General features: G+C 37.4%; 1 protein-coding gene across 1 annotated transcript in view; it reads left to right on the forward strand.

Annotated features, from left to right (window-relative positions):
• Positions 1–20,611, forward strand: part of VWA3B (von Willebrand factor A domain containing 3B) — a 250,813-nt gene that overhangs the window by 194,115 nt on the left and 36,087 nt on the right. Inside the window, exons 21-23 of the mRNA XM_053588419.1 lie at positions 6,345–6,463; positions 11,100–11,150; positions 18,766–18,967. Of these exons, the coding sequence (XP_053444394.1) occupies positions 6,345–6,463; positions 11,100–11,150; positions 18,766–18,967 (372 nt within the window). The remainder of the gene's footprint in view (positions 1–6,344; positions 6,464–11,099; positions 11,151–18,765; positions 18,968–20,611) is intronic.

A 20,611-nucleotide genomic window follows, 5' to 3' on the forward strand; every position in this document is an offset into this window, starting at 1 on the left:
TAACCTTGAAGGAATTAAAGTAGGTAATATGTCCAGACTCCTTTTTGTTATCAAATATTGTCCAGAAGAGTGTCTCCTTAGTCTGCTATGCTTGATTTGCGTTATAAAAGTAATAAGTGAACCCCTGTCAGGGTGCTGTGACCAGGTGGTTTGAGTTCTTCTCAAACAGAGGGCACAGTCTTCATCAGCCTCTCTATCCTCCTACTCACGTCCTTACAGAAGCGGGACAGCCATGATTCTGCTCCTCACAGTCCTTACGAGGGTGCCCCCATGACCTCATAATCACACCAAATTTGACATCATAAAGAAAACATCTCATATAACCTGTATGCAACTACCAGGTCGCAAAAACTAAGAGGACAGACTCAGGGTGCGGGGTATGACTCTGTCTTTCCCTGAGTCTGCATGCAGAAAGGGATAAGAGTGAGCGCACGGAAGCCAGTCGAGCCTGGGCCACACTGACGCACACGATGGCCACGCAGGGCATGCGATCTAAATCCAGGAAGGAGGGAAGTAAAACCTGCACCTGCCTTTCTCTTAATGTGGAATCAGGAGCCAAGCTGATGGTGGTGAAATGTTACAATGTTGCTAAATATTTTGTGGTATTGACTTTCAATGGAACCACTGGCAAACTTGAGCTATTTGTAGGCTTCTAAAGGAGTATTTTTTCCCCCAGGGAAGAAAAGGAAAAGAAAAAACAAAACAAAACATAAATGTCTTTCATTTGGTTGAGATTGATTTTTTTTTCCTCTGAAAATTTATGTGACATATAGTTCTGTTTTGAAAGATGGTGCTTTTCTCGCTTCTACACGCTTCAATCAGTGTTTAAAGTCCAGTCATGCCGCCTTTTAGCCCAGTTCTGGCTACTTCCCTTTGATCAGGATTGTTTAGAAGCCCCATGCTGAATGTGTGGGATGGATAAGTAGAAATGTCGAACTATTCAGCCTCTTCTCTTCCTATTCGCTTCGGTTGTTTAAATCTTAGTCTTAATGTAAATTTTAGTCTTAATGGTTTAATTACAAAATTAACATAAGTAGTTTTTAAAGAATATGAAACAGTACAGTAAAAAGTAAAAGTTCTACCCACCGTCTTCACTTGTCCTGAAATCCCAATTTTTAGAAATAACCACTGGTGATAGTTTTAAACCTATATTTTAATGTTCCAGGCATTTTAAAACTAAATAGAGCATTTCAGATAAAGTTGAGGACCCCTCTCTCCTGAGTTTCCACGTTTTAATGTTCTTGGTACAATAGTTCCAAACATCGTTCCATAGGTTTAAAACATACAGATGGTATCATATTGTAAACTTCTTTCTGAAACTATTTGGTTTAACATATTTTTGAGATTTTTATCTATCTTGATTAATTTTCCCCTTGCTGTGTTTTTCTGACGAATACATTTCCATTTCTTCTAAATATTGATAAATTTGGATTTATTTCTGACCTCTTTTCTGTTGAAAATTATTTTCCTTTGCTTCTTTATGGTATTCTTTCTTGTCTTTTGTTAGACTGAAAAAGTTGTCTATATTCCCTCTTTTTCCCCCACCTGTGCTTGTTCAGAAGTAGTAGATGGTACTTACATTCCTTTGGTAATTATTTAGAAGTTTTAACATACATGAAAAAAAAATTCTAAGTCTTAAGTTATTTTGTATTTTTATAAAGGTCCCGGTTGAGCATTTTGAAGATACTATCTTCTTATGATTTATTTCTGTAGATTTAGGGGATGCAAGTATTTTTTATTACATGAATGAATTGTATAATGCTGAAGGGTTTTTCATGTACCTGTTACCAGAATACCATACATGGTACCAGATAGTTTTCATCCCTCACCCTCCTCCGTCTATTGCCCCCTTCTTAGTTCCCAATGTCCAGTATACCATGTTATGACTGTGTATACCCATTGTTTAGCTCCCACTTACAAGTGAGAACATGCAGCATTTGTTTCTGCATTCCTGAGATACTTCACCTATTCTAAAATAATGTTCTCTAGTTCCATTCAAGTTGCTGCAAAAGACATTCTTTCATTCTTTATTTTTATAGTAGCAAATATATGGCACATTTTCTTTATCTACTCAGCAGTTGATGGGCACTAAGGTTTATTCCATATCTTGGTAATAGTGAATTGTGCTGTGATAAATATTTGGGTGCTGATTTTTTAAATATATATAATGACTTATTTTCCTTTGGGCAGATACCCAGTCATGGAATTCTGGGTATCTACTTTTAATTCTTTGAGGAATACCCATACTGTTTTCTACAGAGGTTGTACTATTTGGTAGTCCCACCAACAGGGCGTTAAGTGTTCCCTTTACATCATATCTATGCCAACATCTATTGACCTATTCGTAATGGCAATTCTGACATGGTAAGGTGGTATCTCATTGTGGTTTTAATTTGCATTTCCCTGATGATTACAATGTTTAATATTTTTTCATATGTTTGTTAGCTATTTGGTTTTTTTTTTGTTTATTTGTTTGTTTTGTAGAGACAGTCTTACTTTCTGGCCCTCGGTAGAGTGCCATGGCCTCACACAGCTCACAGCAACCTCCAACTCCTGGGCTTAAGCGATTCTCTTGCCTCAGCCTCCCGAGTAGCTGGGACTACAGGCGCCCGCCACAACGCCCGGCTATTTTTTGGCTGCAGTTCAGCCGGGGCCGGGCCTGAACCCGCCACCCTCGGTATATGAGGCCGGCGCCTTACCGACTGAGCCACAGGAGCCGCCCGTTTGTTAGCTATTTAGCTATTTGTATATCTTTTGAAAAAAATCTGTTCATGTATCTTGCTCACTTTTTGATGGAGTTATTTGGGTTTTTTTTCTTGCTGATTTGAGTTCTTTGTATATTCTGGTATATTACTTCTCTGTCAGATGTGTACAGTCTGTGCATATTTTCTCCCATTCTACAGGTTGTCCATTTGTTCTGTTGATTATTTCTTATGCTGAGCAGAAATTTTTAATTTAATTAAGTCTCATTTATTTATTTTTGTTGCTGTATTTGCTTTTCAGGTCGGTCATAAATTCTTTGCCAAACTCAATGTTCAGAAGAGTTTTTCTTAAGTTTTATTCTAGAATTTTTGTGGCCTCAGGTCTTACAGTTAAGTCTTTCAATTTGGGCAGAATGGACATTCTAATATTGATTATTCTATCCCATGAGCATGAGATGTTTTTCCATTTATTTGCGTGATCCGTGGTTTCTTCCATCAATGTTATGTTGTTCTGCTTGTAAAGATATATTCCTAGCTATTTTAATTTTTTGCAGCTATTGTATATGGTACTGGGTTCTTGATGTGACTCTCAGCATATTAGCATATAGAAATGTTGCTGATTTCTATACATTAGTATAGTAACCTGAGACTTTACTGAATTTATCAATTAGACTCTAGGAGTCTGTTGGAGGAATCTTTAGAATTTTCTAGATATAAGAGTATATCATCAGCAAACAGAAATAGTTTGACCTCCTCTTTTCTAATTTGCATGACCTTTATTTCTTTCTCTTACCTGATTACGCTGGCTATGACTTCTAGTACTAATGTTGAATAAAGGGGCAACAGTTGGGCATCCTTGTCTTGTTCCAGTTCTTAGGGAGACCTATTTTCCTATTCAGTGTGATGGTGGAATGGGTTTGTCACATGCCTTTTATTATTTTGAGGTTTGTTCCTTATATGCCTAGTTTGTTGAGGGTTTTTTTTATCACAAAGAGGAACTGGATTCTATCAAATGCTTGATTTTAAAATGACCATATGGTCTTTGTTTTTACTCCTGTTTATGTGATGAATCACATTTGTTGATCTGTGTATGCTCAAATAGCTATTATCTATTAAATATGTCACTGCTTTATATGGTTTTTTTTTTTGTAAGGATTGCTTATAAGATTTTCCTTTAGATTTGACATGCTGCAGTTTTACTCCAATTTATGTATGGATTTTTCCTTTTTCGTCTGTTTTGATATGGACTCAGTTTTGATCTGAGGACTTATTTCTTTTTTCCAATTGTAGAATACTCAACTATTATAGTTTCACATGTTGCTTCTCTAATAATCTATTCTCTTCTGAAATTCCTTTAAGTTTCTTTATCTCTCATCATGATTGTCATCATCATCTATAACTATATTTTTTTTACCTCCCTGTGCTGTATTCTGTGGAAAGTCATTAGTATAATCACCCACTTCACCAGTTCTTTTTCTAATTATGTCAGTTGAAAATTTATTCTAGCTGTTAAGATTTTTTTATTTCAATTACAATTTTTTTCCAAGATAGATTTTTTTTATTTTTTTAATCCCATCTATTTCTTCTTATGGCACTTCAGTAAGGTTTTGTACTTTTAGATAGCTGCAGGGCAGCGCCTGTGGCTCAAAAGAGTAGGGCGCCAGCCAAAAACTACAAAAAAAAAAAATATATATATATATATATATGTATATATCTGCTACATTTTTGAGAACCTAATCACAAGCAATTTTAATCATAATTAACTTAAAGTCATTGTGAGATGGCTTAATGAATTTATTCTCAAGTGGGTTGACATTCTGATTATTGATTTGCTCAGTTATTATTTTTGACATTTTACTTCTGTATATACTTGGAAATTTTAGTTTGTTATCTCCTTTTAATAAGATTCTCTTAAAATCTGCCTTTCCTCTTTTTCCTCTGTTTTACAGTTGCCTAAGTTCATCCCTTTCACCTACGGCCCTACCCCCTCACCATGGGTGGTTACACTCTTGTTCCACAGTGATACTGTGGATATTACGAAGAATGGCTTGACTTAGTTCTTAGTTGTGAGGCTACACCAGTATCTGCTCCCCCTAGGCAGGGCCTTCTTTCAGGGGTAAGGGACCACCATACCAGTGCTGATGCCTGGTGCTCAGCCTGATTCAGGCTTTTGTTTTACAAAGTACTCATAATCCCACTTATTTTCTGAGAGTTGAGCTCCTCCTGCACTGCCTTCTTTGAACACAGAATCGGCAAGCCCATATAGCTTCAACCCTGCTCAGCTTTTCACATTTCTGCTCAGCTTTTTGTCTCTAGAAATCTATTTATCAGTCATGCAACACCCTTTCCTTTTTCTTTTCTATGCATTCTTAATAACAACATAAGATTTGTATGATTTTTGGAGGGGCAGAGAAACATAAAAGCGTGAGTTATGTCATCTTGATTGAATGCAAAAATTTGCTTCTTAAAAGTAATTCTCCACATTTCCAAAATACCTATATGTTCCTATAATCAGAATCATATACTACAATATTGAAACAATGATAGTATAGTTCAGTATGTTCCTGTGAGACATTTTTCTTTTTTATTTAAATATTAAGATATGAGATATACATTTTATAAGCGTGCATTTATTCATTTATCAACACATGTTTGCTGAGGGCACACTGTGTATGAGGTACCGTTCTAAGAGATGGGAACGCAGTCATGAATCAAGCAGTTTCTGCTCTTACGGAGCTGACATACTACTAGAGAGAGACGGGTAATCTGGAAACATAAGCATAAAATAACAGGTACTGTTAAGATGAAAGGTCAGTCGGGAAGAAAAGAATGAAGGTGGGTTTTGATTCAGGGGAGGGTGGGTAAGCCTGTCTTTCCCATTAAATACAACTATAAATCATAGACTATATATTTATATGGAAGTGAACTTCGAAATTGAGATGATCCCAAACAACTGGGGAGAGAGACCAAACCAACAATAAGTCTACCATTTTTCTCCCTAGAATTGCCTGGTGTGGAATCAGGTATACAAAAAGCCAGAAATAAGCACTAGGCAGAGGCAGAAAGAATATCAGAAAGCCTTTCTTTCTGGTGCTCTGCTGTTCTTATAGGAAGTGGTTTTGTCAATCACTAAGCTTTCTATGTTTGACATGTTATAAGAACCTCTTAAAAACTGATAAGAAAAATGGTCAAAAGATATCAACAATAAAATATCCTTAAAAAATAAAATGTAAAACAAGTATATGAAAAAGAGGGTTGACCCACCACTAAGTTGTGAAGAAACAAAATTGACATCCTACCTCTTATTTCTTATTCCCTGATTGGACAGAGGCCTCTGAAGACGATACTCGATTCTCATTAGCACTTCAGAAACAGTTTTGGCCTTTATTGCTGGTTTTTGGCCTGTGTGTTTGTGTGGTGGTGGTTGTTTTTAAAATATCTAGTTTTAAAAATTGAAAGGAAATGGTTCACAATAATATCTCTCATTTTTATTTCTTCTTTATGATTTACTATATTTTCTACATGTATAATGTGTTGAGTTTATAATCAGAAAAAAATGTAGACAGCTATACAGATACTTTTTTGAGGATACTTGTTAACCTATCAAGTGACACTTTCCTCTCCTTTGATATTGATATGTAGGTGTTCCCTCTGGCACATGTATCCAGCGACACAAATAAGATGATGTTAATTAACCCCAAAGGAATCAAGCTCAGTCTTTACAAGCGAAAAGTGGAACAGGCGATTAAGTCCTATGAAAAGTGAGTATTCCTCCTGGCTGCTCTTTAATGGATGTGGAATTTGTTTGTTTTGGCCTTTTATTTTAGCTTAGCCTTGTTTTGTTTCTGAAGCAATTTCTAAAATTGTTCATGAGGAATAACAACAGCAGTGGCAGCAACTAGCACAAGGTTTCCTGTGTTCCAGGCACTGCATTAAGTACTTAACCTGAACATTTTTGGCAGAGTTTTAAGGAAACCATCTTCCTTTTCAAAAATCTATAGACATTTTACATTTCGATGACATATTTAACGTAATGAAATAATGGAGATAAGTATATATTATTATTAAAAAAATTTTGTATCAAGTTCAAGATAACGATCAAGTTGACTACAGTGAAATCCATGCTCTGAAATAGTCACTGTGTCCATTCTGAGACAGGAGCCTCTTCTTGCAGGGGCAGAGGACCCAGTCTTTACCCTGGCCATGCTGTTATCGCCTGCCCACCCCGCCCCCAGCGCTCAGTTAATCCTTGGTGCACAGCTCTTGCTAAAACTTAAAGCACACCCAGCTTCTTCAGACAAACCTGTTCTTGGTTCTGGAAGTTGGATTTCCATTTACCATGTGGGTGGGAGAAATGAAAGTCCATGGAAGTTAAAGATGTGGCTCAGGCCAGCATTTATCAGCCTCTTGTTGTTTTGCAGTGCGTCTAATGTGTGTACAAAACAATTTCAAGGTCTGACTCCTGCCCGTGGAGTTTATACAGTCCAGTGTCAAGGCAAGCCTTTCCCCACTGTGCCATCACAGGGCTCTCCCAAGCCCCCTTGCACGTGAAGCTATCCCACTGCCCTCAACTGAGAACCAAGGCCACTCTTACCTGGGCTCCTTAGTGTATCTCTGAGTCTCTACCTGCCCTGCATCTTTCTTATGAATGCAGGTTGAGCCAGTCAAGGCTCCCCCTTCCTTGTGGGTCTGAGACTTCCAGGCAGGGCTTTCCTTGTCTTTGAACTTGCTTCTCCCCCTGCTGAGCTGCTGGCACTCTACAGGGTCTTTCATCCCTTTTTGCCTCAGCGCCAGGGTCCCTCCTCAGAGGCCTTTCCACAGTTCCCCTCCACTGCCCACCCTGTGTGTGGCCCTCAGAGCACTCAGGACACAGGCCTGCGGCCTGCTGACCATCTCTGCCCCTATAGGATGTCAGCTCCTGAGGCCAAGGGCTCAGCCAGCCTTGCTTTCTCCTTCATCCCCTATTCCTAGCAGGGGTCTGTGTGTGTGCATATGTGCACTCAGGTATTTGACTATTCTATTCAAATTTGATATAATTCAAGTTCAGTTATTAAAATTCTTCAAATTCAGTCAATCAAAACGCAATATACTAATACCATTCCAATTCTAGTGTAATTTGTTTGAATTCAAGTACCAGATTTCTATATTTGCCTGGTCTGGGAAAGCCTGGTGCAAGACCACAAGCTAGAGCTTAGAGGTCAGACAGTTTTTTTTGGGGGGGGTTCATTCTTGGTTCTGATACCACTCTGGGAAAGCCTCATATTCCTTACTCATGGAACCTGTTTGTCTCATAGGGCAAGTGAGGTTTATGTAAATCACATATAAAGAGCAATTAATGCTAATTACTTAACCCTTTCATTTCCTGAATCTGATGATCCTAAAATGACGATACATATATGCAGTGTGACAGTTATAAAGCTCCTCCCACTGTGCTGACCTTTCCCAGGAGTTTCAAGAAGGATAGGGACCCCCATTCCCAGGCAGAAGAGAGGCCTTCTTACTTAGCAACAAAACCAAAATATAGACATAGTAAGTGATTTTTCCCACTTCTTACTTCCAGTGAGAGAATCTGGAAAAAGCCTTTTAGTACCCTCTAGACAAATATTGTCACTATATTATTATTAGTTATAATAATATTATTCTAATCTTATTAATAACATTAATTTTAACCTGACTGATATCATTTAATAATATGTAAGATTATTGACTAAATTATTTGGTATTGCTAATTTGATGTTTATATTAAATAATTTAACAATATGATTTAATAATATTAATTTAATATGAACATTACACAGGACACAACTTCTTAATCTTTTGCATTCAATAGTTTAAGACTTTTGTTGATGTAAATATCATTCCTTTTTTCAATTTGCTCCAATTTGCTCCACTTTGCTCCACTTTTCTCAAAATATGCAGAATATGAAAAGGAAATGCTTTATCTCCATCCAATGTTATCCCAAGTAACATTTCTAAGGCCTTTCCAAACAAAAGTAAGCCAGATGTAACCTTATATAACCTCATGTGACCTAACATATGTATATATATATAACCTCATGTGGCTTTAGGTTAAGGATGACTAGGCAAATGGGAAGCTTACAGTCCTTTGGCCAAAATAATGACATAAACTAGTGATTCTGGTCACAGTACCCATGTGTTAAAGTTCTTCTGTTTCAATATTTTGAGAATTGAGGGAGTAATTTTAGCTTTGTGTGTCTGAGCATAATCTTTGAGTGAATATTGCCAGGACTGGCTAGATTCTGGGGTGATTTTTCTGCACCTTACTTTGTTTGCAGGCCTAAAGTCAAGGTCACTCTCAGATCCACAGGAGAAGCCTCTGTTCTAACCTGACTCTGGAACCATGTTTAGAACCCTCTACTTAGTCTTCAATTCACTGGGCTGGATGCTCTCAAACTTCTGAAGTGTCACTAGTTACAAACTGCTTTGCTAATGAGTCACTTCTTGGCACAAGTAGATTTCAAAATTAGAGACAGAGAAAGCTAATGAATACACCCCCTTAGCCAAGTTTCACTCTCCTACAACAAAGAGAAACTATCATTAGTAAAACGCCCAAACAAGAGTCTGAGCCAGCCTCAGAAAGGCCCTCACACCCTGTGCCCTTCCGACACCCCACAGGGAGGCCCATCATAACACACGTAACACAGTGGTTTTCCTGTGATTGCCTCCCAGCACTGAAGAGCCAATGGCTTCAGTAGAATCATTGAAATATTTCAGTGAAGATGGAAAATAGAATTACAGAGGTTTTGAAAGTGTGCTCTTGGAAAAGTCTTTTCTAAAGTATTGAATTGAAATTAGAAGTATACGCTAGTTCATTCATTCATCAATGATTTCTCAAAATTTATAAGCCTCATTCTTCAGAACCTGGAAGGAACAACCATAGAGTTATTCCTGGTCATGTTATATATACCTTTCATCTCAAGGATGCCAAGGGCAGGTGGTGTTGTCCTTTTCTTATTAATGAGAAAGAGGAGTTTCCAAAAGCTGTGTAACACAGGATTACACAGCAGCAAAGTGGGGACACTGAGTTTATACCCAGACCTGTCATTCCAAAGCCTTACCCACACTGCCAGCTTCTCCGCCTACCACACTGCCTCCACTTTCAAAATTTAGTTTTAAGAGGATTGTGAATAGGTGGGTCTTTTTAAGAAAAGAAGTACACACACAAAATTACCGCCCAAAATGCCTAATATGAATCCTTTTAACAAGTCTTAGTGTACTTGATCATTGTTACATGACTCACACGATTAAAGAAAACCAATTTCCAAATAGGCCCCAAAGAACCAAAAATTTCAAGTGAGACAGAAGCACTGAGCTGGCTTGTTTCCCTCTTCCTGACTTTTTTCTAGCACTTACAGAACATTTAGTGTGTCCAATACAGTTGTGTCTATTGGATGATACACACTAGCTCATCGAGTCCTCACAGTGACACTAGGAAGGGGGAGGTACTATTATGCACATTTTGCAGGAAAAGTTAAGTACTGGCTCAGAGTCTCACAGCTAGGAAGAGGAGAAGCTAACTTTCAGCATAGGTACTGTGGCTCCAGAGTACATCTTTAACCCCCACACCAGCCTCTCTTTCTGTGTTCTCATCAGGCTCATGACAGGAGAACAGGACAGGATAACTCCTCCACCAGAAGTGTGTGCTCAGAGCCCGGTCCCATGGTGCTGGGTCCACTGGTTAGAAGAAAGTCTCCTGAGTGGGATAGTGTCTTCTCACCACATTCGATTGAATCAATTTTTTCTTTTTTTTTAATGTGCACAAGGTTGAAGCCAGTGTTGTGAGCCCTGCAGTTCAGGAGGCCTGCTTTGGGGTAGTGACTCCCCTGGAGGAACCACTGGCTCCATCTTCTTCTTTCCTCCTGGATTGACAGCTTCTCAGTCTAAAGAGAAGTGATGAGCTGTAGTGTGGGCGCTGCCAGCTAGCAGCAGTAGATGAGCAAAGCGCCTCATCTCTCTGACCCTCAGGAGCCTCATTTGGAAAACAAGGTGGTCAGGCTGGTTGATCTCTAAACTGCATCCCAGTACTATTATTTATGACCCTATTAACCTCTTTTACTCTGAGCATCCAGGCAGAGGAATGTCTACAGAAAGCCTAAGGCAGTTTTTTCCTTAGGAAGAAAAATGGTGGAAGTAAAGAAACATCTTAACACATAGGAATAGTCTGTCTACTGCCTTTGATCAGACTGGGTTGTACCTGACTGAGCTCCTTTAATATTTGACACAAATGCCATAATGATATGCTCAGATAACAGCACTGTGGTCCAGGAGTGACGGTGCTTATCTTGGGCTCCTCTGCAGTGCCTGGGGTCAGCCTTTTGCCAGGAAAAGACATATTCCTACTAAATTATCATTGTCTTTATTTTTTTTTTCAAACAGACGCTTGAATAAAATTGTTTGGCGAGCATTATCTCAAGAGGAAAAAGCAAAGTAAGCCATTCCATTCTCTCCTTGCTTTTTATTTATTTTGGTGAAATTCATGTAACCTAAAATTAACCATTTTGAAGCATATAATTCAGTGGTATCTAGGATATTCAAACATGTTTTGCAAAACACCACCTTTTTCTAGTTTCAAAACTTTTTCATCACCCCCTGAAACACCATGTACCTATAAGTAACTATAATAAAGTAACATTTCCCACTAACTTCTCTCCATCCCCTGGTGACCCATTAGTCTGCTTTCTGTCTCCATGAATTTGCCCACTGTGTATATATATCATATGAAGGAAATGACAACATGTGACCTTTTATGTCTGGCTTCTTTTACTTAGTTAATATAAAAACTTAAGGTTTTCAAAATTCATGCAAATTGTAGCATGTGTTGGTACTATGTGTGTGTGTGTGTACAGTGTATATATATATACAGAGGGTGGCGAAAATATGTTTGCACTTTTTAGGAAAGACAAAGACTGTATTAAAATGATAATACTCAAGTCACTTTGACTTCTGCAATTACAAGAGATACAAGATTCAATATACAAGATAAGAAACGTTACCAGTATATATTGAGTAGGACAATTTTAATTCTACATACTTACGGAATGCTCTTGATATTTTAATGTATGCATACAATGTGTAATGATCAAATCAACATATTTAGGATATCCATCACCTCAAACATTTATCATTTCTTTGTGTTGGGAACATTTAAAATCTTCTCTTCTGGCTCAGTGCCTGTAGCTCAGCGGCTAGGGCGTCAGGCACATTACACTGGAACAAGTGGGTTCAAACCCAGCCCAGGCCTGCCAAACAACAATGACAACTAAAACCAAAAATAGCCGGGCGTTGTGGCGGGTGCCTATATTCCCAGCTACTTGGGAGGCTGAGGCAAGAGAATCACTTAAGCTCAAGAGTTTGAGGTTGCTGTGAGCTGTGATGTCACAGCACTCTACCCAGGGTGACATAGTGAGACTCTGTCTCAAAAAAAAAAAAAAAAGAAAATCTTCTCTCTGGCTAGTTTAAAATATACAATAAATTATTGTTAACTATAATCACCTACTGTGCTATTGAAGACTAGAATTTATTTCTTCTTCCTAACTGTATGTTTATGCCTATTAAACAATTTCTCTTCCTCTCCCCCTCCACATCCACACTCCCTTCTAGGCCTCTGGTAATTCTCATTCTATCCTCTACTTCATGAGATCAACTTTTTAAAACTCCTACATATGGCTTAATATAATGACCTCCAGTTCCATCCATGTTGCTGCAACTGACAGGATTTCATTCTTTTTTATGGCAGAATAGTATTTCCATTGCGTGCATACAAATTTTCATTAACCATTGATCCACTGATGGGCACTTAGGTTGATTCCACAGCTTGACTATTGTGAATAATGCTGCAATAAAGTGCAGGAAGTGCAGGCATCCCTTTGGTACACACATACTGATTTCCTTTCCATTGGATAAACACCGTGTAGTAGAATTGCTGGATTGTATGGTGGGTTCTTATTGCTCCAGATCCTCATTAACCATTGCTACTTCTCTTTTTTAAAAAAATTAAAGTTCAACCTATGGTGCGTAATGCAAGGGTACACGTCAGATGTATTAGTATAGAGTATAAATGTCTTAACACAATAATTAAGTAAATGAGACAAGGTATATATTAACCAGTGTGATGTAAGTGTTCCCAATTCTCTATGAATTCAGCACACTGTACCCCATAAATGCATTAATGCATACATGATCTATGTGTGTATGATTTAATAAAAAAAAATAAAGCCCTAGTCTTGGCCATGAGAAAAAGGGGGAAAAAAAGAAGAAAAATAATTAAAAAATTAAAGTTCATCCTAATGAATGTTAAGGGTATTGTATTGTAGTTTTGATATGCATTTTCTTAATGACCAGTGATGTTTGAACATCTTTTCATGTGCCATTTGTATGTCTTCTTTGGAGACATGTCCACGTAAGTCCCTAGTCCATTTTTAAATTGGGTTGTGTTTTTGCTGTTGAGTTGTAAGACTTGTAAGTATTACACCCTTATCAGATATAAGATTTACCAATATTTGCTCCAGTTCCATGGGTTGCCTTTTCACATCCTTCATAATGTGTCCAGAAGTTTTAAATTATAAAAATAATTTTATTTTGAATAATCATAGATACATAATAATTAAATGTATTTATGGACTACATATGCTGTTTTGATATAGGCATACCATGTGTATGCTATTCATCAAATCAGGGTGATTGGGATATCTATCACCTCAAGCTTTTATCATTTCTTTGTGTTAAGAACATTCCAATTTCACTCTTTTAGTTATTTTTAAATATGCAATAACTTATTGCCAACTTTGGTTACCTGTTATGCTATCAAATACTAGATCTTGTTCATTTTATGTAACTATATTTTTGCATTCATTAACCATCCCCTTCTGTCCCCCATTCCCTGTTACCTTTTCCAGCCTCCAGTAACCATCATTCTACCGTCCATCGTCATGGTATCAATTATTTTAGCTTTTAGCTCCCACATGTGAGTGAGAACATGTGAAATTCTGCTGTCTGTGCTTGGCTTATTTCACTTAATATTCTCCAGTTTTACCCATGTTATCATAAATAACAGGATTTCATTTTTTTATTACTGAAGAATATTCTGCTGTGTAATATGTACCACATTTTCTTTATCCATTCGTCCTTTGCTGGACACTGAGTGTAATTCCAAATCTTGGATATTGTGACTGCTACTGCAACGAACATGGGAGGGTAGCTGTCTCTTCCATCTACTTATTTCCGTTCTTTTGGATGTATGAGGGCTGTCCGGAAAGTATTCAGCCATGTAATACAAAAAATAGTATTAACAATGGTAGATCTTTTAGCAGTGGGATTGCTAGATTATATGGTAGTTCTAGATTCAGTTTTTTTAGGAACCTCTATAACTGTCCTCCATAGTAGCTGTACTAATTTACATTTCCACCAACAGTGTATGAGGATTCCCAGTTCTCGACATCCTCACCACATTCATTATTGCTCGTCTTTGAATAAAAGCCAATTTAACTGGGATGACATGATACCTCATTGTAGCTTTGATTTACATTTCTCTGATGACTAATGATGTAGACCATTTTTTCATAATACTTCTTGGCCATCTGTGTATCTTCTTTTGGGAAATGTGTATTCAGATGTTTTGCTCATTTTTAATTAGATCATTTGATTTTCTCGTATTGAGTGAAGTTTCTTATATGCACATATATTCTAGTTATCAATCCTTTGTCACATGGGTAGTTTGCAAATATTTTCTCCCATTCTGTGGATTCTCCTTTACTTTGTTGTTTGTTTCCTTTGCTGTGTGGAAGCTTTTTAGCTTGATGTGATACCATTTATCTATTTTTGCTTTGGTTGCCTGTGCTTCGGAGGTATTACTCAAGAAATCTTTGCCCAGAACAATGATGGATCATTTCTCCAATATTTTCTTTTAGTAGTTTTATAGTGTCATGTCTTGGATTTAAGTATTTAAATCCTTTTTGATTTGATTTTTGTACATGGCTAGAGATATCAATCTAGTTTTATTATTCTGCATATAGATATACAGTTTTTCCAGCACCATTTATTAAAGAGACCGTATTTTCTCCAAAGTATGTTCTTGTCCCATTTGTTGAAAACGAGTTTACTATAGATGTATGTGTTTATTTTGGGGTTCTCTAATCATTCCATTGGTCTTTGTGTCTGTTTTTATGCCAGTACCATGCTATTTGGGCTGTAGCTCTAGAATATAATTTGAAATCAGGTAATATGATTCCTCCAGTTTTATTCTTTTACTCAGGATGGCTTTGGCTATTTTGGATCTTTTGTGCATCCATATAAATTTTAGGATTACTTTTTCTAATTTTATAAAGAATGTCATTGGTATTTTTATATAGATTGCATTGATTCTGTAGACTGCCTTAGGTAGTATGGGCATTTTAACAACATTGACTCTTCCAATCCATGAACATGGAATATCCTTCCATTTTATGTGTTCTCTTTGATTTCTTTCATCAATATTTTTTAATTATCACTAAAAGGATCTCTCACTTGTTTGGTAAAATTTATTCTTAGATACTTTATTTTATTTATAACTATTGTAAATAGTTAATGGAGTGTTTCTAAGAATTTACCACTTTCTTCTAGGTTGGTATAATATTGTTCACAGCAGTCCTTCATAATCCCCCTTTCTCTTGTGGTACCAGTTGTAATGTTCCCACTTTTATTTCTGATTTTAGTTACTTGAGTCCTCTCTTTTTTTCTTAATTAATCTGGCTACTAGCATTTGTCACTGTCACTATCCTTTTCAAAAAATCCCACTCTTAGTTTCATTGATTTTCTCTTTTGTTTTTCTACATTCTAGTTCATTTATTTCTAATCTAATCTTTATTATTTCCTTCCTTCTGCTAACTTTAGGTTTCATTTATTCTTTTTCTCGTTCTTTAAAATAGAAAATGAGTTTGTTAATTTGAAATTATTCTTCACATTAAAGGGTATACCAATGTAAATTTCCCTCTGAGTACAGCTTTAACTACATCTATACAGTTTGATATACTATGTTTTTGTTTTTATCTCAAGATATTTACTAATTACCCTTGTGATTTCTTCAAGACATTATTAGTCTTTTACATGTGGTTTAATGTAAACATCTATGTGTTGGCTTGGTACCCATAGCACAGTGGTTATGGCACACATACACTGAGGCTGGCGGGTTTGAATCTGGCCCAGGCCAGCTAAACAACAATGACAACCACAACAAAAAATAGCTGGGCACTGTGTGGGGGCGCCTGTAGTCCCAGCTACTGGGGAGGCTGAGGCAAGAGAATCGCTTAAGCCCAAGAGTTGGAGGTTGCTGTGAGCTGTGACGCCATGGCACTCTACCAAGGGTGACATAGTGAGAGTCTGTCTCAAAAAAAAAAAAAAAAAAAAATATATATATATATATATACACACACATATATTTTGTGTGTGTGTGTGTGTGTGTGTGTTTTCCAGTTTTCACTTTGTTATTTCCATTTTGGTCAGAAAAGACACTTTGTATGCTTTGAATTTTGTAAAAGTTTTAAATAATTGTTTTGTGACCTAATATATGATCTATCCTGTAGAATATTCTATAATCACTTGAGAAGAGTCTATATTCTGCTGTTGTTTGGTGGAGTGTTCTGTATATGTCAGTTAGGTCCAACTGGCCCATATTGTTCAAGTTCTTTTTTTCTGTATTGATCTTCTGTGTTGTTTTCCATTTATTATTGAAAGTGGAATGTTGAAGTCTCCTTTTAGTGGGCTGCCATCTATTTGTTGCTTCAATTCTGTCAAATTTTGTTTTATATATTTGAGAGCTCTGATATTAGGTGCATATACACTTAGAATTGTTATATCTTCCTTGCAGATTGTTACCATTATATAATATCACTTTTTGTCTCTTATGACAATTTATTACTTAAAATCTATTTTTAACATTTACCTATTTTTTTCTTCTGCTCGATTAAATCTGCTGTTTGAACTCTAGTGAATTCTTAAATTTAGGTATTGCATCTTCAGCTCCAGAATTTCTCTTTTATTCTTTGTATAGTTTCTCTCTTTGTTGTTATTCTCATTTTGTTCATACATCATTTTTCTCATTTCCTACAGTTGTCTATGTTGTCTTTTAGGTCACTGAGCATCATTAAGATGGCTGTTTTGAATTCCTTATCAGGTAATTAACATATCTCCATTTATTTCCTGTCAGTTTCTGGACATTTATTTTGTTCCTTTGACTGAGCTTCCCCCCTATATCTTTGTATGCCTTTCCCCATATCTTTGTATGCCTTATGATCTTAAGAATAGGGCACTTTAAAAGCAGCCATCTCCCTCAGCTTTTACAGATTGGCTTTTTTTTTTTTTTTTTTTTTAAGACAGAGTCTCACTTTGTCACTCTCAGTAGAGTGCTTCAAACTCTTTAAGCGATTCTCTTGCCTCAGACTCCCAAGTAGCTGGGACTACAGGAACCTGCCACAACACCCGGCTATCTTTTGGTTGTAGTTGTCATTGTCATTTTAGCTGGCCTGGGCTGAATTTGAACCCGCCAGCTCTGGTGTGTGTGGCTGGCGCCCTAGCTGCTGAGCTGCAGGCGCCAAGCCTACAGATTGGCTTTTTATAAGGAAAAACCTTCACTACTCATGCCATTTAGAGATTCTCGGGCTCTCTCAAACTTTTTCTGGAGGTATATCTTCTCTGAGCTATGTGTGTAATTTCCCATTTAAAGAGGTTTATTTCTGTTTTTATTCTGGAGCCTGTACTCTCTTGCACCTGTTGGTGTCTCTCTTCAGTATTGTAATACCTCTGATGCTATAACAAGCTGTGACGCTCTTTTGTTCTCAGTGGCCCCTAATCTAGCACCCAAAAGATACCACTGTTCCCATCAGTAAGACAGAGACCAGTTTGGGGGCATTCCCTCAAAAAATAAGCTTTTTGGATGCATATTCCTCTCTTCTCTCCAAGGGAGAAGCCAGGATTAGGTTTTCTTCCAATTGCACTGTATTGTTCCAGGGAGAGAGGGGAGGGTCCAGAGCAAGCAAAAGGCAGCAAACTGTCTTACCCTCTTTGATGCAACTCTTCCTGGTGGAATGCCTGTTACTGCTGCTACTTTTTATTGGTTTTTGAATTCTCATAAGGGCAATTTGGTCTATATATTGTTAAATCTATTTCTTTGTCGGGGCACAAGGACCTCAGGCTTCTTATTTCATCATCCTGCTGATATCATTCCAATTTCGATTTTTAATAATAATTTTTGCTATCTTCTGAAGACAGGTCTTGGTTGTGTTTGTGTATTGAGTCCTATGGTTGTTTTCAGTTTAGATTATACTTTTCTAACATCTGACATCTAAAGAAATAAATTATGCACTCAGCAGTAAGAGAATGATAATTATGACATATTTATTTTTCTCTGCCCTTCTCCTTCTAAGTGTATCTGACTTAGACTGGAAATAGAATCCAGGACCTGGGCCATCACACCACACTAGATTCCTCTGGTGTCCCTCTGCTCATCTGCCATAGAAAGTTTAGCTTCTGTTCCTTGTGGACCAAAACAGCAAAGCTAGAAACTTCAGGTCCTTTTAGGATTACAAGGGGGAAAGGAGATCAAAATAGCTAAAATGAGCTAGTATAAGGATTACTGCCCTAAAGCAAACATTTGGGTTTTGTTTTGCTTCGCTTTGCTTTGTTGTTCAGAATCACTGCTAATTATACTTCTGTGAAATCTCTTTAAAGCTCATGCTTGTTTCTGCCAAGGGAAAAGAAAACGTACTCCAAACATGTAAGAAAAAAAACTGTTGAAAAATATTTCAGGGTATCAAACTTCTTCAAAATCAAATAATCAAATGTAATAGGGAGAAGTGCCTACCATAATTCACAGAAATGGTTCATTTTCACCTTTTCAAGCCACCAAAATCCCTATGGACCAGGGGACATGGCTATGACTCTCTGTCATCTGACTTCTGACACCTGTTTCAATAGACATTTCTCAGAGGAAGCTTTACTGAGGACCATCTTACTGTATTGTTTCTCTCAGGATCATTTTCTTCACTTTTGTTTCTTCTTTGTTATTTTCTAGGTTGGATGCAAACAAACCAATACAGTACTTGGAAAACAAGACAGCTTTAAACCAGGCATTGGAGCGGTTGAATTGGCCCATTTCAGTGAAAGAGTTGTCGATGCTAGAAAATGAAATCCTAGCTGGAAAAATGTACATCCATCAGGCCATGGAGCTCCAGCAGGCCACCAGGAAGAACTGTGTGAACAAGGCACTGGTAGAGGTTGGTGCTGTGGGGGGTGGGGGGTCTTCCTATTTCCTCTCTCCCTGCCTGTCCTGAGTCATTGCCATCCCTACAGTGGCCTTCCTTCTCTCTTTCACCCTTCACCACACTGATTTCTAAAGGAGTTATAGCCAATCCAGTTAAGGTTTCGGTACTTCTTTCATCAGAAAGGAAATGGCATTTGATTTTACTATGGCTTTATTTTAAAAACGATATATCTTTTTTTTTTTTGTAGAGACAGAGTCTCACTGTACCACTCTCGGGTAGAGTGCCGTGGTGTCACACGGCTCACAGCAACCTCTAACTCTTGGGCTTACATGATTCTCTTGCCTCAGCCTCCCGAGCAGCGGGGACTACAGGCGCCTGCCACAACACCCAGCTATTTTTTTGTTGCAGTTTGACCAGGGCTGGGTTTGAACCTACCACCCTTGGCATATGGGGCCGGCGCCCTACTCACTGAGCCACAGGCGCCGCCCAACAATACATCTTTTAATTGACAAATAAAAGTAAATAGATGTATACTGTAGGGATTAAAATCCTTGGCTTCGATAGAAGCCAGACCAAGGACTAGCCCCAGATGTACCGTCTAAATCTGTGTATGATTTTAGCAAGTTATTCATTCTCCTTAAACCTAGATTTTCTTACTTGTATAATAGCAGTATTAATAGTATCTGACTCATAGGGTTGTTATGAAGATAAAATGAGCATGTGAAGCACTTAGTATTAAAAGCCCCCATAAGTGTTAGAAATTATTATTATTAATAATACAAACCTCCTAAAAAGAAAAATCATTTATAATATGACCACCTTGTGGCTACCACTTTAGAGCATTTCATTTTTGCTTTTCTTTTTTTGCAAATAAATGTTTTCTTTGCATAGAGGCAGTCAGAGTGTCCCTAGTCATTTTATAATCTTTTAAGTTAGCATTATTTCATAAACTTTCTATGTGTTTTTACTAAATCTTCAGATTGATGTGACTAATGGTTACTCTGGTTCATTTAATTCTTCACTGAATGTTGAGCATTTGTCTTACTTTCCAGTTTTCTGCTTTCACATAATGTTTCTGTGATTCATATGATGCATACAGTTGAATTATTATTTTGTTAAGATGTGGTATTAGAAGTAGTATTTCTGAATCAAAGGATATTAACATTTAAGAGGTTCTAAATATATATCACCAGTGTAAAAACCCTCCTTTCTAACTGTGTGTGGTTGTGTATAGGCATCACTATGGTTTGAACATGTCCCCCAAAGTCCATGTGTTGGAAATTTTATCCCCAATCAATGGTGCTTGGAAAAGGAACCTTTAAGGTCTCTGCTTTCATAAAAAGATTAATTCCATTATCCCAAGAGTGGATTCCTTATAAAAAGAATGAGTGTAGACCTCTCTTGCACTTCCTCTCTCCTGTCTGGTGCTTTCTGCCAAGTATTGATGCAGTGAGAAGGCCCTCCCCAGAGGCTGGCTCCTTGATCTTGGACTTTGCAGGCTCCAAAGTTGTGAGTCAATAAATGTCTGTTTATTAAACATTACCAGTAGTGGTACCTGTGGCTCAAAGGAGTAGGGCGCCAGCCCCATATATTGGAGGTGGTGGGTTCAAACCCAGCCCTGGCAAAAAAAACTCAAAAAGAAAAAAAATTACCCAG

The sequence above is a fragment of the Nycticebus coucang genome, chromosome 4 (assembly GCF_027406575.1).
Source record: "Nycticebus coucang isolate mNycCou1 chromosome 4, mNycCou1.pri, whole genome shotgun sequence".
NCBI classification, from domain to species: domain Eukaryota; kingdom Metazoa; phylum Chordata; class Mammalia; order Primates; family Lorisidae; genus Nycticebus; species Nycticebus coucang.